General features: G+C 57.5%; 1 protein-coding gene across 1 annotated transcript in view; it reads left to right on the top strand.

Moving 5' to 3' along the window:
* Positions 1-24,703, top strand: part of EVL (Enah/Vasp-like) — a 68,425-nt gene that overhangs the window by 33,493 nt on the left and 10,229 nt on the right. The window contains exons 3-6 of the mRNA XM_007944560.2: positions 17,200-17,263; positions 19,606-19,661; positions 21,366-21,595; positions 22,386-22,507. Coding sequence (XP_007942751.1) covers positions 17,200-17,263; positions 19,606-19,661; positions 21,366-21,595; positions 22,386-22,507 — 472 coding nt within the window. The remainder of the gene's footprint in view (positions 1-17,199; positions 17,264-19,605; positions 19,662-21,365; positions 21,596-22,385; positions 22,508-24,703) is intronic.

The raw sequence follows: 24,703 nt of genomic DNA, 5'->3' as shown, positions 1-24,703 counted from the left end.
CTTTTTGCTGATGCTATGATGCTATATGTAGAAAATCCCAAGGACTCAGCAAGAAAATTACTGGGGCTAATTGAAAGTTTCAGCAAAGTGGCAGGGGACAAGATCAACATCCAAAAATCAGTTGGATTTCTTTACACTAATGAAGAGAATTCTGAAAAGAAAATCAAGAAAATTACACCCTTTACAATAAATACCCAAAAGATGAAGAATTTAGGAATAAATTAAGCCAGAGACACAAAAGAGCTATAATAAAAAATACTAATAATAATACAAAACACTACTACCAGAAAGCAAGAGACCCACATAAACGGAGAGCCCTCATGGGTAGGAAGCCATCATGAAGACATCAGTACTACCCAAAACAGTCTACAGATGTACTGCAATCCTGATCCCGATTCCATCATCATTCTTTAAAGAGATGGGAAAACTAATCATCAGCTTTATATGGACAAGAAGAGACCCCCGAGAAGTTAAGCACTGCTAAAGAACAACATAGGAGGCCTCCCACTGCCCCGTCTCAGAACTTCCTGCACAGCTACTGTAGTAAAATAGCCTGGCACTGGTACAGTGACAGCCGTATATAGACCAATGGAACAGAATTAAGAAACCAGAAGTAAATCCATCCACCTGTAGTCAGCTGATCTGTGACAGAGGGCTGAAACTCATAAATGGGGACGAGGTAGTCTCTGATATAGGGTGCTGACAAAACTGGATATCCATTTGCAGAAGAATAAAACAGGATTCTTATCTCACAGCACATACAGAAATAAACTAAACTGAATTAAAGACCTGAATGTAAAACATGAAACTATAAAGACTGTCAAAAAAAATAGGGGCAAACCTAGGGATCCTAATATAGGGTATAAGTACACTGTAAAACGTACCTAAAAATGTGCAAATACCAGAGAACAAAATAGGTGACTGGGATCTCATAAAAATTAGACACTTAGGAGCATCAAAAGATTTCACCGAAAGAGAACTCACAGACTGGGAAAAAAAAATTTGGGCAACAACATACCAGACAAGGGGTTATTAATCTGTACTATCTATAGAAAACTTCAACACCTTAACAAAAAAAAAAAAATCCAAAACTGGGCAGAGGGCATGAACAGACACTTCACAAAGAAGGCATTCAGGCAGCCAACAAACATGAAGAAATGCTCATGGTCATTAGCCTCAGAGAGATGCAGATCAGACAATGAGATACCACCTCACCCCAGCACTGATAGCAAAGTTAAACCAGGAAACAAGCATCGTGGCCGAGGGTGTGGAGAGACTGGAGCCCTCATACACTGCTGCTGGGCTGTGAAAACAACCACTGTGGAAAATGGTATGGCATTTCCTTAAAAAGCTGGAAGTAGAGGCAGCATTATAATCCAGCAATCCCACTAGCAGGTGCATATCCTAGAGAATGGAGAGCTGCCCCGTGAACAGGTGATGCAAACCCATGTTCATCACCCATGTTCACAATAGCAAAAGGTTGGAAACAGCCTAAATGCCCATCAGCAGATGAATGGGTAAACAAATGGGGTACTATGAAGCATTAAAGAGCAACAGTGAGTCTACAAAACGGCTCATAACGTGGATGAACCGTTAGGCTGAGTGAAATCAGTCCATCACACGAGGACAAATACTGTGTGAGACACTGTTGTAAAAGTCAGGAAAAGTGTTCACACAGCATTATTCTTTGATGGTTACAAAGGGAAGGGAAAGGAGGGAAAACCGCTAACTAGAGGGCAGACGTTTGTTAACTTAGGTCAAGGGGAAGAAGATGGCTTCCCTCAGGCTGGCGATAAATGTTCTCCATCTTCTGTGCCCTTGACCAATGCCCAGTATCCTGGTGGCTGCATCATCAACACAGCCGTGGTCAAACCCAGGCAAGGGACTTCACGCAGACGCACCTTCTTATGAAGATCCAAGCCCCATCCCGTTTCCTCGCTGGAGAGCCAGAACCTTGCTGAACCTCGGAGCTTCTTAGAGTTGCACCTGAGTTTTCTTCTTATAAATGTCTTCCTACCTGCCTACCTTTGTCTCTCTGGTTGGCTGCTGAGGCTGTTGGGACTCTCCACCACACCTGAAATGCCTTCTGTGCTTAGTGTGAACCAGAGAGTGGCCTGTTTGGCTTCATCCTGCTTGGAAAAGTGGCATCTGCCTCCAGGCCTTCTGGTGCCTCCTCACTGCCCTCTGGGGGCCACTTTTCAAAAACCAGGTTTGTTGGTCTTCTGTTCTCTCAGAAAGATGCTATTCAGAGATGGATGGGCTGTGAGATCATCCGGGCCTTTGTAGTCTTCCACGGTCACCTTTACACACCTCACGTCGTCACACCTCCACTCTGCCCGTCTGGGGCTTGGGGTGCCCTGGGCCCTTGTTCGTCTCTCAGTTCCCCCACACTTGCAGAACCTCCTTATCCCTTCGGACCGTTACTCTTCAGACGAGCCTTTTCCAGCCACCATGACAGGATGAATCACTCCTGCCCTGCACTCCCACAGGGCATTATTTTTGCCTCCATTTTGGTGCCTAGTGCCAGGTGGTGGAGTTCACAGTGTGCAAATTGACTTTCAGTCAGGGTGGGGATTCAGAGAGTGTCTGCTTTCTTAGGGACCCCCCAGAGCCAGCACGTGGCCTGGCCTGTGGGCACATCACATGAACCAGATGGGATGCACAGGCCAAGACCCAGGGGCCGCAGGACTGGAGCCGTGTCATGGACTCTGCACCAGGCCTTGGCTCAGGATTGGTGCTGTGGGGAATGGCACAGGGGTATGCACTGGGCCTGCCTTGGGGACTTGGCTCCCTCGGTGTCCCCTGCCCCCCCAGCTCCCTGTAGCTATCATCCCTCCTGAATGTTGTGACAGGATCCCGACCAGTCCGCTTTCTCTCTCCCTCTGCAGTCACCCTCCCTGCTGACGGTTCTGACGTGACCTTGCCCAGAACCAAGAGCCGCGTCTCCAAGCCTCTTTGTGTGCTCCTGCCCTCAATGTGACTGAGAGGCTCCGGCCGCTCAGTGCCACTGCCACACTCCCAGCACCTCCGTCTACACCACCTGGTCTGCCCAGGCCTGCTTAGCCTCTGAATGAGTAGGTTCCTGACGGTTTCTCAGGGCTCTTTGCCAGCCCCAGTGACATCCCAGGCAACTGCTGTTGCCCCACTGCTTGGCTGCCTAGTGTTCTAGCCTAAACTGTGAGCTCCTTGCGGGCAGACCCCTTGCTGTTCACACCCATGTCTCCACGCTCTGAAGGGAACTGCCTCACAGAGGGTCCGGGAGCCCCATGGGTGGGGGCACAGGCACGCCAGCTCGTTCCCTGGTACACGCCGTGTGTGTCTCCCAAAGGCTGGCCTTCCTGCCGTCACACCATCCTCAGCAGACCAGCGCCGCTCTCAAGCCGTGACTCGGGTCAAGGTGAGGGTGCTGTCTGTGATTGAGGGACATGGTGCGTGGGACTGTCTCGCACAGGAATCGCACCCGTCTCCTCGGCCCGCCCAGCAGCACCCCCAGCCTGAGGAGCGCCCTCAGCAGCTGGCAGCCACACGCCTGCAGACCGCAACCCGTATGTGACTGTAAAGGGCGTGGGACCTGGGGTCGGGTGGATCTGGGTGGAAATGAGAGTGTACCCTTGGCACGTGCCATACTCACTCAGACACTCAGCCTCTGTGAGACGTCTCAGGGTACCTACCTCACAGGGTTGTTGTGAGGACAGTGTGATGGGATGTTTGTGAAAGTGATCTGTCACCTGCTCTGAAACATGCACTAACAGTATCAGCTTCTGGTGGCCGTGCCGACAGCACACTTCAGGAGGCGGGGGTTGGCCGGGCAGGCTCCTGTGGGCAGAGAGGTGGACAGGAAGAGGGCTCCGGTAAGGAGGGCTTGGTGGTTTGGGAGTTCAAAGCAAGGGCCTTGGGAGAGGCTCTGCCTGCCTGTGGGTCTCCCCCTGCCCGTTGTCGGGGCCCACGTGCCACCGACAGTGTCCCCCGTGAAGAGCTGCGTCTTGTTCACAGTGTACTTCACAGAGGAGGCCCGTGCCTTCTCAGACCTGCAGGATCTTCCCAGCACTGCAGAATTCCTTGGGGCTCTTGGTATGACTGAACACCACATGCCTAATCGGGGCTTTCGGCTTCAGTGGTCCGTGTGAAGTACTGCCTCGCCAGAGCCTGCTGCATGTGCCTCCGGGTGGAAGCTTGTCCGGTGGGCTGTGGTAAGCCACCACGTCCAAGGGAGCTGCCTGGGGCTGGCGCAGGTGGCTGACCACAGGCTTTGGAAGCAGGTGACAGAAGATCGGGCTGCAGGTCCAAGCCCCAGACCTGTCACAGGGGATGGCAGTTTTATGAGGTGCCGTTGAGTCAGTCCTGACCCGTAGTGACCCCGTGTCCAACAGAACAACAGTCCGCACCATCCTCACAAGCCGTGTCATATCTGAGCCCACGTTGCAGCCACTGCGTCAGTCCACCCCATTGCAGGTCTTCCCCTTTTCACTGACCCTCCACTTTACCAAGCATGACATCCTTCTCCAGGGACCGGTCCCTTCTGACAACACGACCAAAGCATGAGAGACAAAGTTGGCTATTCTCACTTCTAAGGAGCATTCCGGCTGGACTTCCTCCAGGACAGATTTGTTTGTTTTTCTGGCATCTAAGGTACTCTGGTAGTCTTCAACACAATTCACGTACATCCGTTCTTCAGTGTTATTCATTGTCTAGCTCTCACATGTGTATGAGGCGATTGAAAATACCATGGCTTGGGTAGGTTCTCCTTAATCTTCAAAGTGGTGTCTTTACTCTTGAACACTTTAAAGAGGTCCTTTGCAGCAGATTCGCCCAATGCATTAAGTCGCTTGATTTCCTGACTTCTTCATGGGTATTGATTGTGGATCCAAGTGAAATGAAATCCTTGACAACGTCAGTCTTCTCCCCATTTATCATGATACTGCTTTTTGGTCCCATTGTGAGGATTTTTTGCTTTCTTAATGTTGAGGTGTAATCCATACTGAAGGCTGTAGTCTTTGATCTTCATCAATAAGTGCTTCAAGTCCATTTCAATTTCAGGAAGCAAGGTCATCTGCGTATCACAGGTTGTTAATGAGTCTTCCTCCAATCCTGATGCCATGTTCTTCTTCATATAGTCCAGCTTCTCAGATTATTTGTTCAACATACAGATTGAATAAGTGTGGAGAAAGGATACAACCCTGACACATACCTTCTCTGATTTTAAACCGTGCAGTACCCCCTTGTTCTGTTTGAACAGTTGTCTCATGATCTATGGAGGCACAATGAAGTGTTCTGGAATTCCCTTCTTCACAGTGCTGTCCATCATTGTTATGCTCCACAGGTGGTAGTTGTGAAACCTGGAGCAAGCCACTTGACCATCACGACCCTTAGTCTCCTCAGCTTTAAAGTCACCACCTCACACGAGTGCCGTAAGACTCACGTGATGACATCAGTGGGCGTGTGAAGCCCATGAAAATGCAAGTTGGGGTTGTCTCTGTAGCACCCAACCCCAAGACACTGTCATGGGATCTCACCCCTCATTAATGTCCACAGTCCCTCCAACCTGGTGTGGGAAGGAGCTGTGACACCCCCAGGAGCTAAGCCACATTGTCCTCAAGGAAGAGATGGGGGGGCGCTTCTGTTACACACGCCACCCCCGACACGCTGCTCCCACATACCACTGCCCCCAGCACGACACCACCCTCCACATGCCGCCACCCCCCACACGCCCCATGTGGTATTTGGCCCTCATCTCACTGATCATCATGATGTCATCCTGAGACCATCAGCTCAGACACTATTGTCTTGATTTAAGGAGGAGGAGCTAGCTCATAGCAGTTAAGTGACTGGCCCTCACCACACGAATGAGTGAAAGAGCTGAGACTAGAACCCAGGTCCCCTGATTTCCAAGCCAGGTCTTTGCCCATTGTACCCAGAGCTTCCTAAGGCAAGCACAACATGATCGTGGGCTGATGGCTGTGACATTTAATCCACTCCATCTTTCTAGGATGCCCACATCAGAAGTAAGTCAGGAGTTCATTCCATGTCGAAAATAAGTCAGGAGTTAATTCCAGTCTGTTTTCTTTTTTCTTCCATAACATGCTCTTCCTGCCTAAAGAATGACAACTCCCCAAGTCCGCCTTCTGCCAACACGGCCCATGTAGAGTCAGAACCCGCTCAGACATTTGGGTCTCTGCCATCCCAGAGCCGGACACGGGGCTGGAGTGGACAGGGAGAGGGCGTTGAGGCCGAGCCCTGACAGCTGACTGGGCCGTGGTGGGGGCCGGGCTGTGGGGAAAGCTTCAGAGGTGCCTGACAGGCACTTAAAGGACCCACAGACACTTGCCAGCAAGGAAGAAGAGAAGGGTGTTTGGAGATCAGTTGAGCCCAGCGCTCCTGGAGCCGGCAGAGCAGACACGAAGCTTGAAGGACGGGTTTTGGGTCCAACGTTCTCGAGCCTGAACTGCAGCTGGAGGCTGAGGCGGGAGCCCTGGCTCAGGCCTCCACAGAGTTCTCCCTGCCAGGTATGTCCCTGCCTTGGAGCCATCTTCCTGCCTCCAGACGCAGTTCTGCAAAGCCAGGGCCTCGGGCTCCCTCCCCGGCTCCAGCAGCCTCTGGGCAGCAGCAGCGGCTCCCCTCTCGATGGATTCAGCCCTGGTCTGCTCGGGCTATTCTGCCTCAGTCGCCGCTGACCTTCCAGGCTCCCAGAACACAGGGCCCTATTGGGTAGCAAACGGGTGTGGCTGAAAGAGCCAGCCCCACATCTGACCCAGCTTCCCTCCCGTGCATAGCATTGCACCAAGATAGTTGGCTCACGCCCCTGCAAGGCAGTCTTCCTTATCTGCGAAATGTGCTTCTAACAACATTTATAATGGTCTCTGCAAGCATCAGCCGAGGTGCTGGGGAAGCACATTGCCAGTCTGCAGGGTGCTCGTGTCCAGCAGGGGGCAGACAGGCCCCCCGCCGGCCGGGTCACAGGAACAGTAGCAGCAGTCGTGGGGTGCAGAGGCAGATAGTCCCCTATGAAGACATCAGGAGAGGCTTCATGGAGGCGTCCTGGGAGTCGAGACGGACGCATGTGTTGCAGCTAAGGGGACCGCCAGAGAAGCCCAGGAGAGGCCCAGAGACTTAGGGAGAAGCAGGCCACCTGCTGAAGAGCTGCAGAGGCTACGCGAGAGAGCGGCTGGGGGCCGGGCAGGCAGGGGAGCCTAGAGCCCAGCCGTCTCCAGAGGCATTGGGAGTCTACGCTAAATACAAACATCCGTGCAGGTGTGCGTTCTGCCCCGTGACGTACCTGTGCGTGTTTCCGGAGGGAACATTGTGGATTCCTTACCACTGAGTGAGACCAGTGCTCGGGAAGGGTGACCACCGTCCACCCTGTTTGTCCACAGACTCCCACCTGTGGTGCTCCATCCCCCAGCTAGAAGGCCTCACTCGAGGTCTGGGAGCCCATTTCACGTTTAGGAGTAGCGAGCAGGCTGGACTTGGAGCAGGTGCAGGACTGGACAGCACAGGAGAGACTGCAGGTTTGACCTCGGGGCACGCACAGCTGGAGATGAGCCAGGCCCAATTAGCAGCATGTTCCTGTGGCCTGGCCTGGAAATGACGTCCCTCTGTGCTTTCCTCCACTGGAGCAGAAAATGGGGAATAAGCGCTTGCTGAAGAATTGAGAACGCTTAGTTCTAGTCGATAGTCTTTGGTGTCAGAAAGGGCCTGTGGAGCATACCATGGTGGAGAACGGAGCTCAGCAAGTCGTCTGAACAGGACCAGGGCTCAAATCCAGAGCTTGTCGACTGTGCCCCTGGCCACATTCTGGTCACCCACATCCCTCCTGATCCTTCTTGCCAGCACAGAGACCGAAATCTGGTTACTGCCCTCTGGGGTATCCAGCAGCTGGGCCCTGGTGGTGTGGGCACCACCCACCTGGGAGAACGTGGGAATTGCTGGGTATTCTAGCCCGTAAGTCTTCCTGACATGAAAGCAATAGAGGGAACAAAGCTATCAACCTGGGTCTGCTGAGCCCCAGTCCTAGAGGACCCGTTACAGGGTCCCCATCTTGGAGGACCCGTTACAGGGTCCCCATCCTGGAGGATCTGTTACGGGGTCCCCATCCTGGAGGACCTGTTACAAGTTCATTGTAACATGCAGAGCTTTTTAAAGAAGAACCGACCCTTTTCTGTCCTGATGGGGGGGATTGAGTTGGATTTCTGAACAAGGGACCCCAAGGAGAGGATCTGACCAACCCCTGAGCAGCTCCAGAAGGCCACTCCTTCAGGCAATTCTTCTGACATGACCTATCACAGAGCACCAGAGGGCCTCTACAAGAGCGGAAGCTCGGCCGGGAAGAACATGGGACCTAGAGGCCAGGTTCTGTCTGGGACTCTGCCACTAACTAACTTGACATGGGTATGTTTTCCCCACCCTGGGGGAGCCTGACCCGGTGGGGTCATGATAGTGCCCCTCCTGGCCCCTTGCTCGGACACGGTATGAGAATTTCATGGAGAGTGAATAGGAGAGGAGAGCCACTCAGTAGTCGGCAAGAGGAGGGAGCCTGGCCTTTGCTGATTTGCACTGCATCAGACACGAGGTTGACATTAGTGTGTTGTTGACCCACAACTCCCAGACTGTGATGCTTTTCTTATTTTCAGACAAGAAAACAGTTGAATTCAAAAACCCACCCAAGGTCAAATAGTAAGTGACAAAGCCAGGGCTCCAACTTAGAGCCAAGTGACTTCACATCTACATGCACCAAGTCCCAGTGCCTGGAACATGTAAGCACTCAGTAAGGGGTGTTTGCTGCGATGATCCATCAGCAGTAGCAGCATCACTTGCTTCCTCTCTAGCTCAGCCCCTGCAGGTAGAAAAATTGAATCCCACAGAGGGTCAGGGGCCGAGCCACGGTTACCAAGCCCATGGGACTCAGTCTCTTAGCCATCAGAGACCACGTGAGGACCGCAGCAGGGAAGAAGACGGCAGACGAGGTCCCACGTGTCAGCGCCCCTCCTGGGCAGCGAGTCAGGAGTAGCTCCCGGATCCCTCTGCAGTCTTGTGCCTTTATAGGCCTGCATGTTGTCCGTGCTGCATTCTGCTGCAGGGAAGCAAAGGGGACAGTCGGTGCCCTCGAGGAAAGATGGCCTCCATGCATTCAGGGACAGGGAGGCGTTAGGTGTGCCTGGTGCCCAACCAAAGGGGGATGGCTAAAGGAGGCCAGCAGGTGATCAGGCTGGGCAAGTAGAGCATGAGAGGCCTCAATTCCCACCATGAGGATTTTTCCATTTGAATCACTGGAGAACCGCTGTAGTTTCCTTGGCGGAGGGATGGCGGGAAAGAGCGTCACATTCTGAGGTTTCGTCTATAGGCATGGATTCAAGAAATGAGGCCGAGAGGCTGCTTGGGAGCTGTTGGGATCGGGATAGCCCCAAATGAGAGACAGTGTGGCTTGGTTGTGGCCAGGCAGAGGGTGGCATGAGAGACAACATCTCACGGAGCCCTGCAGGGCAGAGCAAGAAGCCAGACTGGCTGGAGAAGGGGTAGCTGGGGTGATGCCAGCTTTGGACATGTCCGTGCCCATTAGCTGCACCATGTCTGGGCCAGGCCTGCACAAGGCGCTGGCATCGCAGAGGAGCAGACGTGAGCGCCGATGCGGGAAGCACACAGCTCGGTGCAGGGAAGGGAGACGCTCCCGCCGGGCCCCAGAGTAACCCTGCAGACAAGCAGGAGAGGAGCGCAGAACCGCCTCCGAGAGAGTGGGCCTTAAGCTACTTGTCATGGAGCCAGGAGTGCGCCAGGCCGGGAGGTGTAGACGCGCCATCCAGGAAGGTATGCCGGGCTGTGGGGTGTCTGTAGACGAGCCTTCCAGGCAGAAGAGGGAGTGGTCATTCTGCCCGGGAAATACCAGCTCTTGAGGAACAAGCCACACCGGGAAATAGCAAAAACAGGGCTGGGGGATGATGTATGCACATCCGGCCAGGGCAGGGCAGGTCTTGGGGAGAGGGGGCAGCTAGCTGGAGGCGGAGGATTGACTTCCTGCATGGGGGAAGCAGGAGAGACCAGAGCAGGGCTGGGGAGAGAGCAAGCAGGGGTGAGGCTCAGAGAGGCAGAGCAGGGAGCCCGTGAGAGCCCAGGAGGGACCAGGGCCCAGCTGAACAGCCATGGGGGGTTTCGCTGGTCACCTATTCCCTTCTGACTCACCACCTACCTGTCCTGGCCCCTTGAGGACTGCCCCAGTGGGAGGTCTTGGGGCAGACACCTGGTATCACCCAGACCCCGGAGCACCTGGAATCTGGTAGACAGGGGGCTCTGATAGGTGCATGGGGAAGTTCATTAAACATTGATGCGCTGAAGCCCATCTGACCGCTCGTGGCATATCAGTTTCCCACTGCATAAGCCGGGCAGCGGAGGAGGAAGAGGTAAGTGGCCAGGATGCCCGAGGCGCACCTCCCCGACTGTGCCACGGGAGCCGGGCCGTCATGGTCAGCAGGGAGTGGACCTTCCACTGTGTCTGCTTCTGCCGCTGTGACTGCACCGTGCTCTGCAGAGTGAACTGTAGGTGACGTGCTCCCCTCCTTCTCCTCCGGCCCTGGGTGGCGGGCGCATACGCTCTGGCTCTGGGGGAATGTGTCTGTGCTAGACCAGTGAGTGGGTCTCAGGTGTTGCTTTACAGTGAGAGCTTACAGAAGTGGTGGGGTGGAAGGCCTCCCGAGGACGGGCCATCAGGAGTCCAGCCCCAGCTGCACCGTGCCCCCAGATGCATGTGGCCTTGGGCAAGTTGTCTGCCCTTTCTGAGCCTCCGTTTCCCCGTTAAGATAGGCTGTGGGGCCCAAACTTTGATACTGGGCGAGTTCATCACGGAGGACGAAAGTGCTAGAAGCAGGGCAGGCTCGCTGCACTTCACTCGGCTCAGGATTCCTGCCAGGGTCGTTCTCTGTCCCAGAGGAGCACGTTAGGAAGAGAGGAATGGACTTTGCCACCTGAGGGCTTCGATGGAGATGTGCTGGCCTGGAAGTGTGAGGAGGGGCATGGGCTGCCTCTCGTCCTGGCCTGACCACTCATTTACAACATGACCTGGGTCCCCGTCTGCCCAAGCACCCAGGCAGCAGCACCAAGTCTCCCGGAGCTGCTCCAGGTGTCGTTTGGGCACATGACCGCGAGGGCTGGTTGGGGCTTCTTATGTGGCCTCGGGCCACTACTCCTTCTCTGAAGGTGTCTCCCCACGTGCATAGCCTGTCCTCCCAGCTCCACAGACTGACCGTTTAGACGCCAACCTGTGAGCCCACTGGGCCCAGGGCTGGGGCACAGGTGTTGGAGGGTGTATTACAGGACCTCAGAGGGTGATGAACCAGCTAGACCTGGTGGTCTTCGAACAACGCCCGCCACGATCCTAAATCCCCGCCGTAAGGACCGGGCAGAAAAGCCCGGCCTCTTGTTAGTCAGCAGCCAGCCTGGTGTGGTGATGGGGAGGGGCAGGCGGGTGTCTGTCCACGACGGAGCCCAGCATGGGGGGTGAGGTTTCTGAATGCAACATCGGGAAGGGAGGGGCTTGGTGGTTTAGCCCGAGCCGAGCATCCCATGCTGTGGGGCAGAGCCCTGGGCTAGGAGATTGCTGTCTTGGGCTCTGGTCCCGGCCCTGCCACCAGTCCCTGTGTGCCCTTGGCTAAGTGACTATAAAGGTAGTGGCCAAAGCAGGCCTTCATCCGGATCACAGCTGCACCCCCATGCGCCTCCTGGACAGCAGGACTGGTGCCAACAACGGGAAGAGGCGCCTGGAAGTGGCAGGGGTGTGCTGGGGAACAGGCCTTGGGAGGGCACCCCCAGTGTCAGTGCCTCTCTGTTGTTCCAGAATGTAGGGACCGTCCAGAGAAAACAGGTGTGGGGTGGTGGGGGATGGACACTCAGAAGAGCTTGGGACTCTGCCCAGCCGGGACCAGGTGGCTGTCATCTGCCAGCCAGAAATCCCGTCAGGCGTCACTGAGCAGGTGCTGGACCCGTTGTCTCTGGCACTGCTGGCCTCTCAGGTTCCATCTTTCCAGGGGGCCCAGGAGATGCCTTTCATACAGAGGCTATCTGAAACCTAGCTATCCCAGAGGAGCTGAGCTGGCCCCAGAGCCTCAGCAGTGTTCCTGGGGCAGGAGGAAGGCTTCCTCGGGAGGAGGTGTGGCCAGTGGCTCACGGCGCCTGCCTACCTGAAGCCAGATACACGGACCAGCAGTGCCTTGGATCAGAGCCGCAGCGCCCCTCCCTGCCCTGCACCACGCTCTGGGGACCGAGCCACCAAGGCAGGGCCGTCCTCCACAGGGACTTTTAGCCAAGGACTTACTGATTACAAAGGCAATGCCTGCTAATTGTGGATAAGTGGAAATTCAAAGAAGCAAAGAATCCCTACCCAGACACAGCACGATTAACATTTTGCTGTTTCCTTCTCCGTCCCTTTGCGTTGTCAGGATTTAGAACTCAATGAGACCCCGGTTCCAGTCTCTGACCTCATAGAAACTGAGACCCAGAGGTTGGGGGCAGTGTCCCCCAGGCACTTAGCTGATGAAAGGCAGAACTTCAATAAGAGCTGGCGTCTCCTGACCCAGTTCACTCTGCAGGGGCTTGGTACAGCCTGAAGCCATGTGGAGAGGGCAGCCAGGGACAGAGGGCCTGGAGACAGGGAGGGGCACTGGCAGGACTGGGCTGTCTGCCCTGGACGAGGAGGAGGCAAGGGAGGCAGGATACGGTTCACAGATGCCCAGAGGCCACCAGCGTCACTGGAAAGACCATCCTGCTGGTCCTAACAGACCACTGGAAGCAGCCCTTGAGGGGCACACCTGCCCTGAGACCAGCTCCCACTGTGTCCTCCTGGGGGTGTTTCAGCAGAAAAGACAGTGTGCTTGGTGGGATGTCCTCCCACCACCGGGAGGTTAGAGTGGGTGCCCCAACAGTGGCTCCTCTGCCTTCCCCCAGGGGTGTCTGTGGTCAGCTTCTCCCACTCTCTCTCCGCCTTTCCTTCCTGGAGGTAAAGTCCACCCACCCGCTCCCTGTGCATCTCCGTCCTGAAAGCCCGTGGAGGCGTTTGTCCCGGAGTCCTGTCTGGGCTTTAAACCCTAGTGCTCACTGCCGAGGAGCCCCGGTGGTTAAGCACTTGGCTCCTAACCGAAAGGTCAGTGGTTCGAATCGACTACCAGCTCCACTGGAGAAGGGTGTGGCAGTCTGCTTCCATGAAGATGGCCGCCTCTACGAGCCTGAAGGGCAGTTTTACTCTGTCTCGCAGGGTTGCTACAAGTCGGAACGGACTCAAGGGTGCACAGCAACGTTCACCTGCCATGTGGCTGGAGAGCTGTTCCTGCAGACGCACAGCCGGGCCGGGCCCTACCTGGGCCATCCTGACTCTGGCCCATCTCCCAGCACATCAGCCAGTGGGCCGGGGAGGGCTCGTTCCCTGCCTCCCACAGGCCTCCCTCCAGGCTGCCTTACAGCCTGGTGCTGCCTCCCTCTCCGTCTGCCCCCCGCCTTCCGTTCCACAAGGACCCCGTTCCTGAACCCCACCTCCTGTGTCAGATCCTGTGAGAGGCAGAAACAGACAAAAATGAGTGCAGTGCGAGACAAGTACCAAGTTCACTCTCTTGCCATCCTTCAGCACCCTGCAAGGACATTTAATGACCACCAGCACCCGTGTTTATAGATGAGGAGCAGGCGGGGTGGGTTGGCCTACCTCCCGTCTGCAGTGAGCTCCAGACTGCACCTCCTGGGTCCTCCCCTCTCAGGGCCACTTGGAGAGGACTTCTGCACTGTCGCCTGAGACCTCCTCTGGTGTCTGCCGTCCAAGGCTACTCCCTTCCCCCTCACCCTCCTCTTGTCGCTTCCTCTCAGCTGGGCTCCAGGCTGGGCCTGGCCCGGCCACAGCCTCTCCTCCACTGTGTTTTCTCTTCTGTGGTTCCCGCCTCCTGAACCCCAAAAGTAAAGACCTCCCCTGAGGCCCCCCAGTATCCACGGGGGGGAGGGGAGCAGCAGGGCAGCAGCTGGAACTTAGGTCTTGAGCTGGACAGCAGGGCTTTGAGCAGACCAGCCTGCCCCTGGCTCCTGGTCCGTGTGCAGACAGGTATCACCGGCACAGTCCCACTTGTCCCTGTCCACACTTTGCCCAGCCTGCCCCCTGCCTCTGCTGCCTTGGGCAGGACCTACAGAACATCATGAGGACAGCTCTCCCAGGTGGCTGCTTGGTGTGAGCCGGACGGTCCTTCTCTCTTGCTCACTTTGCTGTCGTGGGAATGAGGGCGGTAGTTCAGTGGTGAATTCAGTGGTTCGATTCCCTCCATCTGTCCCGGGGGCTTGCATGTTGCTGTGATGCTGAACAGGCATTAGCAGAGCTTCCAGACTGCTGGTCTGCTTCCCACATTTCGCCAGTGAGAACCCTACGGGTCCCAGCGGCCCAGTCGTCAGCTGGTCAGGGCATGATGGGGGACCAGGCAGCGTTCCTTTCCGTTGTGAGTCAGGGATCAGCTGAGCGCAGCAGCGGCGGCAGTATGCACAGGCTCTGTGTCTTGGCTTTAGTAAAGCTTAGTTGGGGAGAGTGAGAGAAGGGTGGCATTGCTCGGTTGGAGTCCCTCTTGGCAAGATCAGGTCCCAGGCGTGACAGGCTTGCTGACCCTGAGGCCATAGCCTCCAAGCCAGAGCCCCACCGCCCTGCACACCTCTTGGGGCCGTGGTGGGGCCAGCTGAGGACTGAGGGGGCAGGTGGAGGGCTGCAGAGAAGAAGATCCAAACCCACTGCCCTCGAGTTGGTTCCAACTCAGAGTGACCCCAGTGGGCAGGGTAGAAGTGCCTCATCGGGTTTCCAAGGCTGTAACCTTCACAGGAGCAGACTGCCACACCTTTCCATCATGGAGCCGCTGGTGGATTCAGACCACCAACCTTAACCACAGGGGCACCCGGGCTCCCTGCAGAGAGGAAAGCGAGGTGCCTTTGTAACAGCACAAGCCAACCATATTCGGTCCAGAGGGCCGTGTGGGAAGGTCAGCCCAAGAATTCGTTTTCATGATGAACAGAAGCGTGGTCCCAGCCTTGTGGGTCCCTGGAGTCTGTTTGGCCCTCACTGTGGTCTTGTGACCACTGTTGTTAGCGTGACCTCGTCTTACAGGTGAGGAATGGGCGACAAGCGCAGGGTGGCCCAGCTGTTAGGGCTGCCGTAGAACTTGTCCCAGTGCCTCACTGCAGGCTGCCTGGCCCCAACCAGTGCCTCGTGGGGACAAGGTAAGTCCACCTTGCATGTACCACAAGGAAGGTGGCAGCACACCATCACAGGAGGTGACACTGGGACTCCATGCCAGCTGCGTGCAGAGCCAGGTGTGACACAGAGAGCCCACAGCGAAGACTGTGGCCACAGCCAGCTCTTAGGTCCCCTCCAATCAGCAGTGGACGCAGGGCTGCAGGGAACAGTGGGTTGGGATCCACCCTTGAGCCGCCTGCTCTGACCTAGGTGCCTTCCGGTCTGGTGCTGGCTGGTGGCTCTGTGGCTGTCCCCTTCACTTGTACCTGTCCCTTCTGTTACCTGTGCTCTTTCCCAGGATCTCTGATCCTGAGATACCTGCAGCCTTCCCAGCCCAACTCAGCAGGCCACACCCAGTGTCTGCCATGAGCCAGACCCCAGCATGAGAAGTGGCCAGGGCCTGGTCTCTGCCTTCTAGAAGCCCAGAGTCTAGCCAGGGAGGCAGACCCCCTCTCCGGTCATTCTGACACTAGCTAGAGAGTTGTGCGTCTTCCGAGAGGCGCCTGGGCATTGAGGAGATGGAAACGGGGGCCTTAGGGAAGGCTTCATGGAAGAGGTGACTAGGAGCTGGACCTTGAAGACTCGGCAGGGTAAGGTGGCAGAGGCATAGACACAGAAGCAGAGGGTAGAGCGCATGCTTGGGGCTCAGGAGCCGACCAGAAGGCCTGCCTACGGGGCATCCCAGGGGAGGAAGCCTGGGGCAGGCTGGGCCTGGGTCTTACTGAAGGCGTTTGCACCCAGACCTGTTTGCCAGAGCTCACTTGGGCTGTGGGGGGCAGGGCAGGGGGAGTGGAAACAGAGCCCATGGATCCAAGAGTGAGATGTTGAGGCCGCCACATGGAAAGGAGAGGTTAGACACAGCGTTAACAGGCCTGGGTGACTGAGGAGCCAGGGAGGGGGAGGGACGAGCTGGGCCCCCAACCTGTCCCTCACCCGAGGTGTGGCTCTGCAACACTCCCCTGTTGCACTGCGGACACCAGGGCTTCTCACCCAGGCTTCTCACGCAGGGTGGGGCGGGTGGGCATCTGATGATTCGGGGTGCAGGAAGGCTGCTTGCCTGAGCACACTGCCTGACAGTGCTGCCCAGACTCCCTAGGACTCAGACGGTCTGGAGAAGAGAGCCTCTTCCTCACCTGTCCTCCCTGATGGCCACCAGGCAGGTGTAGCCAGGGCAGGGTGACAGTGGGGATATGCTGCCTGCTGCACATGCCCTGCATGGCACGGACAAACCCTTCACCCTACCAGGCTCAGTTCCCTTCTCTAAAACAAAGGGACTGGACCCGGGAGGGCAGAGGGGCTGGACCCCAGGAGGGCACGGTCCTTGTATTCAGCAGCTGCCCATGTGTTCGGTTTAAGGAGGTGGAGGGCCACCCGCCGCCAAGATGTGCTCTCCCTGTGCTGCATGCTGCTGTGGTTTCTGGGGGTGCCCCTCCCTGGGGAGCAAGGGCCTAGCTGAGGGAGTGAGGAGAACGAGGCACATACCACACGGCCGCAGCAGACCGCTCCATTCCCCAGCTGCTGCCATTGGGCTGCTGGAAGGGTAGGGACAGTGAGATGACCCAGGCTGGCCGACTCAGACCTTTCAGTGCCAGCAGACCACAGGCCTGGCAAGACCTCGGTCCCAGGGAGGGGACTGGCCAGAGTCCTCTAGGCATGATGCCAGACAAGGTCTGGGGGCTGGCAAAGTCAGAAGCTCTTAGAGGGTTGAGGAGGTGGCGCAGCGTGGAAACAGGAAGGGCAGGTGGAGTGTGGGAAGGGGGATGGTTTGTGAGCACGCGGAAAGTTCGATCCTGTTTATTGGCTCAGAGGGATAAGCCATAAGAAGGGGGAGAGACTGGGGATGCACAGGGGAGAGGAGCAGCGTGTAAGGAAGGCCCGGGGTCACACTGCTGTGACCAGGTGGGGCAGACATGGACGAGGCATGTGTCCAAGGCCCAAGGCCCTCCCCTGACCCCTGCTTCTCTGTCCCACAGGCCCCTCCACCCAGCGACAGGTGCAGAATGGCCCCTCTCCCGATGAGATGGACATCCAGAGAAGGTAACAAACACCTTGCCCATTGGGCCAGCCCCCCAGGAAGCACCCACTGCCCAGGACACCCTCGGCAAGCAGAGGGTGTCATTGCAGCAAGGGCTGTGGAGAGCCAGGGTGGGCAGAGACCTGGCTGGGGCTGGGGCAGCAGGACCGAGGAGAGGGAACAAGCTCAGACCAGGAGTGACTGCACGTCCATGGTGTTCCCTTACGTTATCACATCCTGTGATCAGCCAGCAGTGTCCCAAGCTCTGCTAAGATGGTATTTCACTTCCCTGCCAAGTGTGTCTGTCCCCCAAACACCCAACGTGGGCCAGTCACATGCCACAGCCCCCCTGCCAGAGCTGGGCAAGAACAGGCCAGGCTGGGTCCTCCTCCTCTGAGCCCCCTGAGCGACCTGGCTGTCGTCCACTCTGCCTGTCCTCTTTTCTGCTCCTGCCACTGTGTGCCTGGGGCAGGTGGCACTGCCCCTCAAGGGAGCCCCCTGCCCACTCACCTCCCAGCTGAGGACTTAAGCTGATGGAGGCTCTGAGCACTCTGTGACCTCCAGCTGCTCGTCCAGTGCGGCCAGGAAAATGCCACCATCGTCCTGAGCCCAGCCTCTGGAGAGGGCATCCCTTGGGACGTGTTTGGAGGGCCACGGAGCTTCAGAATGTTAGGATGAGAAGGCACGGTCCCTAGGGCTGTGGTCCTGAACTCAGAGAAGGAGCAAGGCTCAGGGAGGAGGGGCCTCCTGGGTCCCGTCACCAGGAAGTGGCCAGTCAGGGCTTAGACCCAGCCTGCCATCCTCTTCTAGGGAGACCAGGCCCAGGCCGGTCCCTTCTGGCCCCGTGTTCCAGAAAGCAGGAGGAGAGCTCCAGAGCTCTGTGGCTGGACTCCAGTGAAGCCGGCCTAGGAGCCAAGAAAGCAGCATCCCCGCTCCTGCCCAGTGACACCTCTCTAGCTCCCTCCTAGCTGGGACATGAACGCTCGGCCCTCCTCGCTCTGACAGCTTTATGACCCCCGCACTGCACACCTCAGATGGGCAGGGACATGCTTGCAAGGGAGTTTACAGGGGCCTCCTTACTCACGTGTGCACTGACCCCATAGGAACACACAGACCTGGACAACTGACAAGGACTTTACACGCTGTCTCATTTCACCCCTCGCCCTAACACATAGGGGCTCTTACTACTGTCACTTCTGCTCGGGTGAACCAGCTGAGGCTCAGAGGATGGATATGGCTACCCAAAGCAACCAGGGAGTTAGCGGCAGGCCCAGGCCCAACCTCAAGTCTGACTGTCTCCCTTCCCGGCCCAGCAGAGCTCCCACCAGGCCTGAGCCCTGAATGTGCCTGGCAGACAGGTGCTCGGGGAGCCTCGGCTGTTCTCTCCACTCTGCTTCAGCAGCCACACGGCGTTACCTTAATCACAGCCCTGGTGTCCCAGCTAGCTGGCTGCAGAGGGCCCGTCAATTTTGCCTGCCGAGTCTGCCCAGGGACTGCGCGGGCCCTGGTGGCCGGTCTGTGGACTACAGGAGTCACAGGCAGACCAGGCAGGGACCCTTGGTCCTGTGGTGGCTCATTTACACCTAGGGCCCGGGGAGCTGTGACTTCCCCAACCACCCTCTCCAGCATGGCGGCCATCACAGTCTGGCCTCTAGCATGAGCCCACGAGTGGGCACTGGAGCAGGTTCCCCACCCAGTGAAGCCTGCTCTGTCCCCATCTAGGAGTTCCCTAAGGACCCTCTCACTCCAGTGTCCCGGCCCCCAGATTCTGTGGACATATTTGTGAGTGATGGCTTCAGCTTTAATTGTCCAAAGCCACTCTCTGTGAGAACCAGGCTGTACCCTCTAGATGGAGGGGGCCTACAGCAAAGTCCCTGGCTGCAGGAATGAGGGCATGCAGCCCTGGTGTCCACTTTCCCTACAACAGCTGTGCCTGAAATTGTCCCAGGGAACTTGGCCAGTGCAGTGAGGACAGGTGTGCCAGGGCCACAACCCCTCAAAGCCAGGCACAGCCATGCAGCCTGGGAAAGCTTGACCGCATTAGGGAGTGAAATGGACCTGGCCGGCTGGTCCCTGGAACCTTCTGAGCCCCCTGTCCAGGTGTGCGCTGAGTACCAGGAGCCTGCCAGCACTCACTGCTAGGGATCTGGGCCCGGTCACGTCCCCTCTCCTTGTTGGAAGGGCCAGCAAACCCTGAGAGTCGGGGCCGTGGTGGGTGGAAAGGGGCCCCAGGGTCACCAGCCCGGTGCACACAGCAGGCTCCAGGGCACTGCCGAAACCTGATTCTGCACCAGGGCTGGGCACAGAGCTGCATTGTTCTTGGGCCCGCGGGAAATCGGACAAGCCCACTGTTGTTCTTTCCCAGACAAGTGATGGAGCAGCAGCGCCAAGAGTCCCTGGAGAGGAGGGTCTCAGCCACAGGTGAGTCCCCACCTGCGCCGGCCCTGCCCAGCCGCAGGCCTGCCAGCCTGCCTGGTGCCCTGTGAGGGCTCGTCACGTAGTCTCCAAAGAGCGGCAGTCCCTTCAGAGCAAGGGGCGGGCACAGGCAGTGGGGCAGAGGGTTGGGGGATCCACTCGGCTTGGCCTGGTCCCTGCCCACCTCACTGGTCCCCCTGTGGCCCTGCATGAGCTGACAGTCAGGGAGTGCCTTCCCTGAGTCGGGCACCGTGCTGGGGGCTGGGAACACGAGATGACAAGACTGACACCATCCTGCCCCCAAGGAGCTCAGTGTCCAGGGAAGAAGACAGACAGGTGAACGGACGCTTGTCCTGTCACATAGTCACCTGGCCACCAAGCCAAGTGCAGGGCGCCAGAGGCCCTCGGAGGTTTCCCGAGAAGGTGTCGTCTGGTCTTGGCTCTGAACCTGAGTGGAACTTAGAATGGGAAGGGTTTTCTGGCCGGTGAATCGGGGCCACGCTTCATGACGCGCTGTGCTTCCACAGCCTGTCTTGCCTGGTTCTTTCTCTTGCACCCCATGAAACAAGCTGGTGACTGATCCTGTTTGACAGATGAGAAAACTCAGCCCCGCTCGTCCCCGGCGCCGTGGCCTAAAATGCTGTCTCCTCCCAGACCCCTCCTCCCACTCGGTCCCATCTCCACACGGAGCGCGACTGTCCCAGAAACACACACCCACTCGGTCCCATCTCCACACGGAGCGCGACTGTTCCCAGAAGCACACACAGCCTGCGGTGTCCTCACCTGCCCCGCTCCTCCCCCTCAGCGCTCAAGCCACGCTGGCCCCCCACCTGGAAAGTTCCCTCCACCTCGTGTCTCCCCTCACTGCCCCTCACCCGCCTTCACTCCACCCTGCCACAGTCCAGTCAGGAGTCCTTCCCTAAGGAAGGCTTCCATGGCCTTCTGGCACTCAGAGCCCCTCTGGCACGCCAGGGCGGCACGTGGACCTGCTCAGTAGCACTGGCCACCTTCCATGAACTTGTGGCACTCAGCCCCTGTGGCACGCCAGGATGGCACCATGGACCTGCTCTCGGTAGCACTGGTCACTTAGTCACCGTTACTGTTTTGCATTGATTGTGTGATTGGGTGTCCCATTCAGCAGTGAGCACCATAGGTAGAATGGTGGTTGGCCTCATCAGGGTCCCAGCACCTGGCCGGTGGCTGGCCCACACTGGGGGCTCCCATCACTGTTAGGTGGAAGAATGGCTAGACAGTGTGCACAGAGGACTGCTGTCCCCCAAGAGCTCAGTTCCCCATCACAGGCACTGTGACATGTGACCTGGTGACCATGTGACCTTTAGTTACCTGCCATAGTCCTCAAGGTCAGTCCTAATTGCATCTCGGGGACCGGCATTGCTCATGTCTTGGATCATGCCAGGCACTTAGAAGGAGCAGAAAAGAAAAAAAGAAGTCATGTGTGTCCACAGAGCTGCTCCTATCCCACAGGAGAGGCATGGTCTGAACGAAAGGTGGCTGAGCTCAGGGGCCATCACCCAGTGTGCAGCCATAGGTCATGGGGAGGACCTGGAGCAGGGCCAGGGTCAGCCCCGGGGAAGGGCTGCCCTCATTGCCCTGGGGAACAGGTGCCCGCTGCCCCTGCCCAGGGACCCAAGAGCACAGCCAGCCCAGGTGGTGGGGACGGGGCCTGACAAGCCCACTGTTGCCTTCCAGGGCCCATCCTCCCACCGGGGCACCCCTCATCTGCAGCCAGTGCGCCCCTCTTGTGTAGCGGGCCTCCACCCCCACCTCCACCGCCTGTCCCTCCGCCTCCAACAGGGGCCACCCCCCCGCCCCCACCCCCGCTGCCAGCAGGGGGAGCACAGGGGGCCAGCCACGACGAGAGCTCCGTGTCAGGACTGGCCGCCGCCCTGGCTGGGGCCAAGCTGCGGAGAGTCCAGAGGGTGAGCACTTGGGCCCAGGCGGCAGCGGGCGTGGCGGGCGGACCCTCAGCCCAGCTGCAGAGACTCACGGGGTTCCCCTGCGAGGTGGCGCCTCTGCAGCCCCTGCCTCCCAGGCAGGCGCCAGCGTTCCTGTTACAGGTGAAGGGCCGGAGGTTGGGCAAGTCCAGCGCATGGTGGCTGGTGCACTTGGGCCCCGAGCCCCAGGCCTCCTGCCCTAAGTGGATTGTTCTCTCCCCTCCGCCACCTTGTGTCAGGGACCAGTCACACGGTCAGTGTCCTCTGACCCTCCACACATGTTCTGGGCTGCAGGGCATCTGCAGTGAGCTGTGTGGCTCTTCCGATCCCCACCTTGGGCTTGAATTTCCTTCCTTCCCCAGAGCTCTGCCCCCACTTCCCACACAGGATGCTGCCCCCCAGCCTTCGGCCCAGAGAGTGGCTGCCAACTTCACCTGGGGCTGGTCCTCATTCCTGTGGGTTCTTGGGAAGTTGGACTCGGTGACCCCCAGGTTTCTTTTTCCACTGCCATTTCAGGATTCAGACATACATACATACATACACACTCACACGTGTACATACTTATACATACACAATCACACACACACACTTACATGTACATAATACACACACGTACATGCACGTACACAACCACACATAAATATATACACATACACACACGTACACACTCACACATGTCTGCACTCACACGCACACACATGTACGTACCACATCAGCACTGTGGCCCGTCCCACCACAAACAGCAGCGTCTAAATGGTGCATCCTTTTCCTTCAGCCAGAAGATGCATCTGGAGGCTCCAGTCCCAGTGGGACCTCAAAGACAGACCCCAACCGGGCAAGCAGTGGGGGTGGAGGAGGCGGCCTCATGGAAGAAATGAACAAGCTGCTGGCCAAGAGGTGGGTCGTCCGTCCCCCTTCCCACTCGGCATCCTACTCAGGGGGCAGCCCTCCTGAGGCGCTTCCTTGTCACCTGGCTAGCCAGCAGGATAAACCATTAGGCTGTTCCTCCCTGAGGGCCAGTCTGAGGCCTAGAGGCCTCCCACCTCTAAATCCCTCCGTTTCTCCACTCCATAAGTATTTACTGATATATCTGCCGCAGGCCGGTCCTGTACTGAGCAGAGAGCAACTGGGAGCTAAGTCCAGGGTGGGTTCAGAGGGCAGACGGGAGCAGGCCCTGCACGAATGAGCCGCGATAAGGGGGCTTGTCCCAGGCTGGAGCAGCCCTCGGATGCCACGATGGGCATTGCAACAAAGGGTCTGCCCTGCGTGGTTGTCATGTGAGGACGCAGGGAAAAGTGTTATGGAGTGGGAGGGGCCAGAGGACAAGACCCAGAAGAGGCAGCTCCACCATGTCCCAGGTGGGCCCTGGGGCCGTCCACACAGTCATCACTGTCACCATGGCTCTGTTGTCACAACACCTGAGCAGGTAGACCAGTCAAACTGCCTTCCTCCACTGGGATGCAAAGCTTGGCCTTTGTTTTTCTGTGTGGCCTGGCGCCTGGCAACGGGTGCTCAGACACAAAGCCGCAGTGCCTGCTCACCTGCACCAGGTGGCCAGGAACCTCATCCATCGGAGCACGCCCTGCCACCTGAGAGAGAAACCCAGCCCTCGGGAAGCCATGCAGGGCCCTGCCCCATCGGCGCCCCTGCCACCCGCCCCTCCCCATGTCCTGTGGGTCAGTGGATGAAGGGAGCCCCCGCTGGGCCAGGACTTCACATCCCCCTGCTGGTTCAGCCCATTAAATGCAGACAGCCTGGGCCCAGAGTGTAGGTGGCTCGTCACCCAACGGCCTTCGAGCACAGGTCGGGGGACCGCACAGAGGGGCACCCCCAGAGGTGCTGACGGGCAGTGAGGTTTGTCGCGGCACAGGTGTCTCAGAGCCTCATACTGGGCCTGTGCACGTGAGTAGCCTAGCTCTGTCACACGGCAGCACACGGGCCACGCAGGAGCTGCCTGGCTGCTCAGAGGTGGGACAGCTCACAGGGACGAGCGGAGGCCCCACACGCTCAGCCAGGAAGGAAGTGGCTCCGTGAGGGGAGAGGAGAGCATCCGTGCAGATGGAATGGCGTAGGTAAGGTCAGCGCTACCCGATACCTGGGGTGTTCTGGTTCCCTAGTGCCACTTTGACAGGAATAGACCACAGATGAGATGGCTTGAACAAACAGGAGTTTATTCTTAGAGTTTTTGGAGGCTAGATGGCCGAGTTCCAAGTGCCAGGCTCTAGAGGCTGTCTGAAAGCCCCTCAACCTTAGACTTCAGCTCTGCCTCCTGTTCCCGCCCCACTGAAGCTAGAGGCTTTTCTTCACTCTGGCAACTGCTGGCTGCTGAGGCTGACAAACCCAAGGTTGACAAGTAAAAAGGCACAGTTCCAATGTTACTAACCACACAGTGGGCCATTGATTCAAGTCCATTGAAAGTCCCAAGGTCGCCAGAGCATGGCAGGCTGGTGAATGAAGACTCGGCTACATGCAGGGTTCCAGTGTGCCATAAGCTGGAGACTGAGACGTCTGCTGTATGAGAGCACCAGGCGTGTGGGAAGTGGCTCAATGATCAGGCCCCTGCAGTGTCCTGGGGGACACTAAGATCACTAAGTCCCAGAGCACTCAGTGCACCGGGTAGAGAATCCCATCTCAGACACTCGGAGTGTTACATGGAAACAGAAAATGTTTGTGGGAAAAAAAGCACTCAAGTTTCCCTCCAGTGACCTCACAGTAACAGCTTGGCCTTGGATGGTTTCAATGGAGCCAAGAGGAAGTTGCTTCCTCTCTGAGAACAGGAAGGGGCCAGGGCTGCTGGGATCCAAGATGCACTGGGACGGATGGCCAGCAGCAAACACTTTGATCAGGCACCAGGGGTGGCTCACGAAGTTCTTTGAAATCCACTGGGTGGGGTTGACGGTGTCCTATGAGGCTCTGTTCCCTCCCGCTGGGGTCTTCCTTCCAGCTGTGAGCACAGGAAGAACTAAGGTTCACTGAGGGGCACTGTGTGCCACACGCTGTCACAGGCCCCCCTCACTGTGTGCCACACACTGTCACAGGCCCCCCTCACTGTGTGCCACACGCTGTCACAGGCCCCCCTCACTGTGTGCCACA

Source organism: Orycteropus afer, unplaced genomic scaffold (assembly GCF_000298275.1).
Source record: "Orycteropus afer afer isolate SDZICR_OR568_19922 unplaced genomic scaffold, OryAfe1.0 scaffold00128, whole genome shotgun sequence".
NCBI lineage: Eukaryota > Metazoa > Chordata > Mammalia > Tubulidentata > Orycteropodidae > Orycteropus > Orycteropus afer.
Note: the sequence above shows the minus strand (reverse complement) of the source record. Positions and strands in the feature narration are given on the sequence as shown.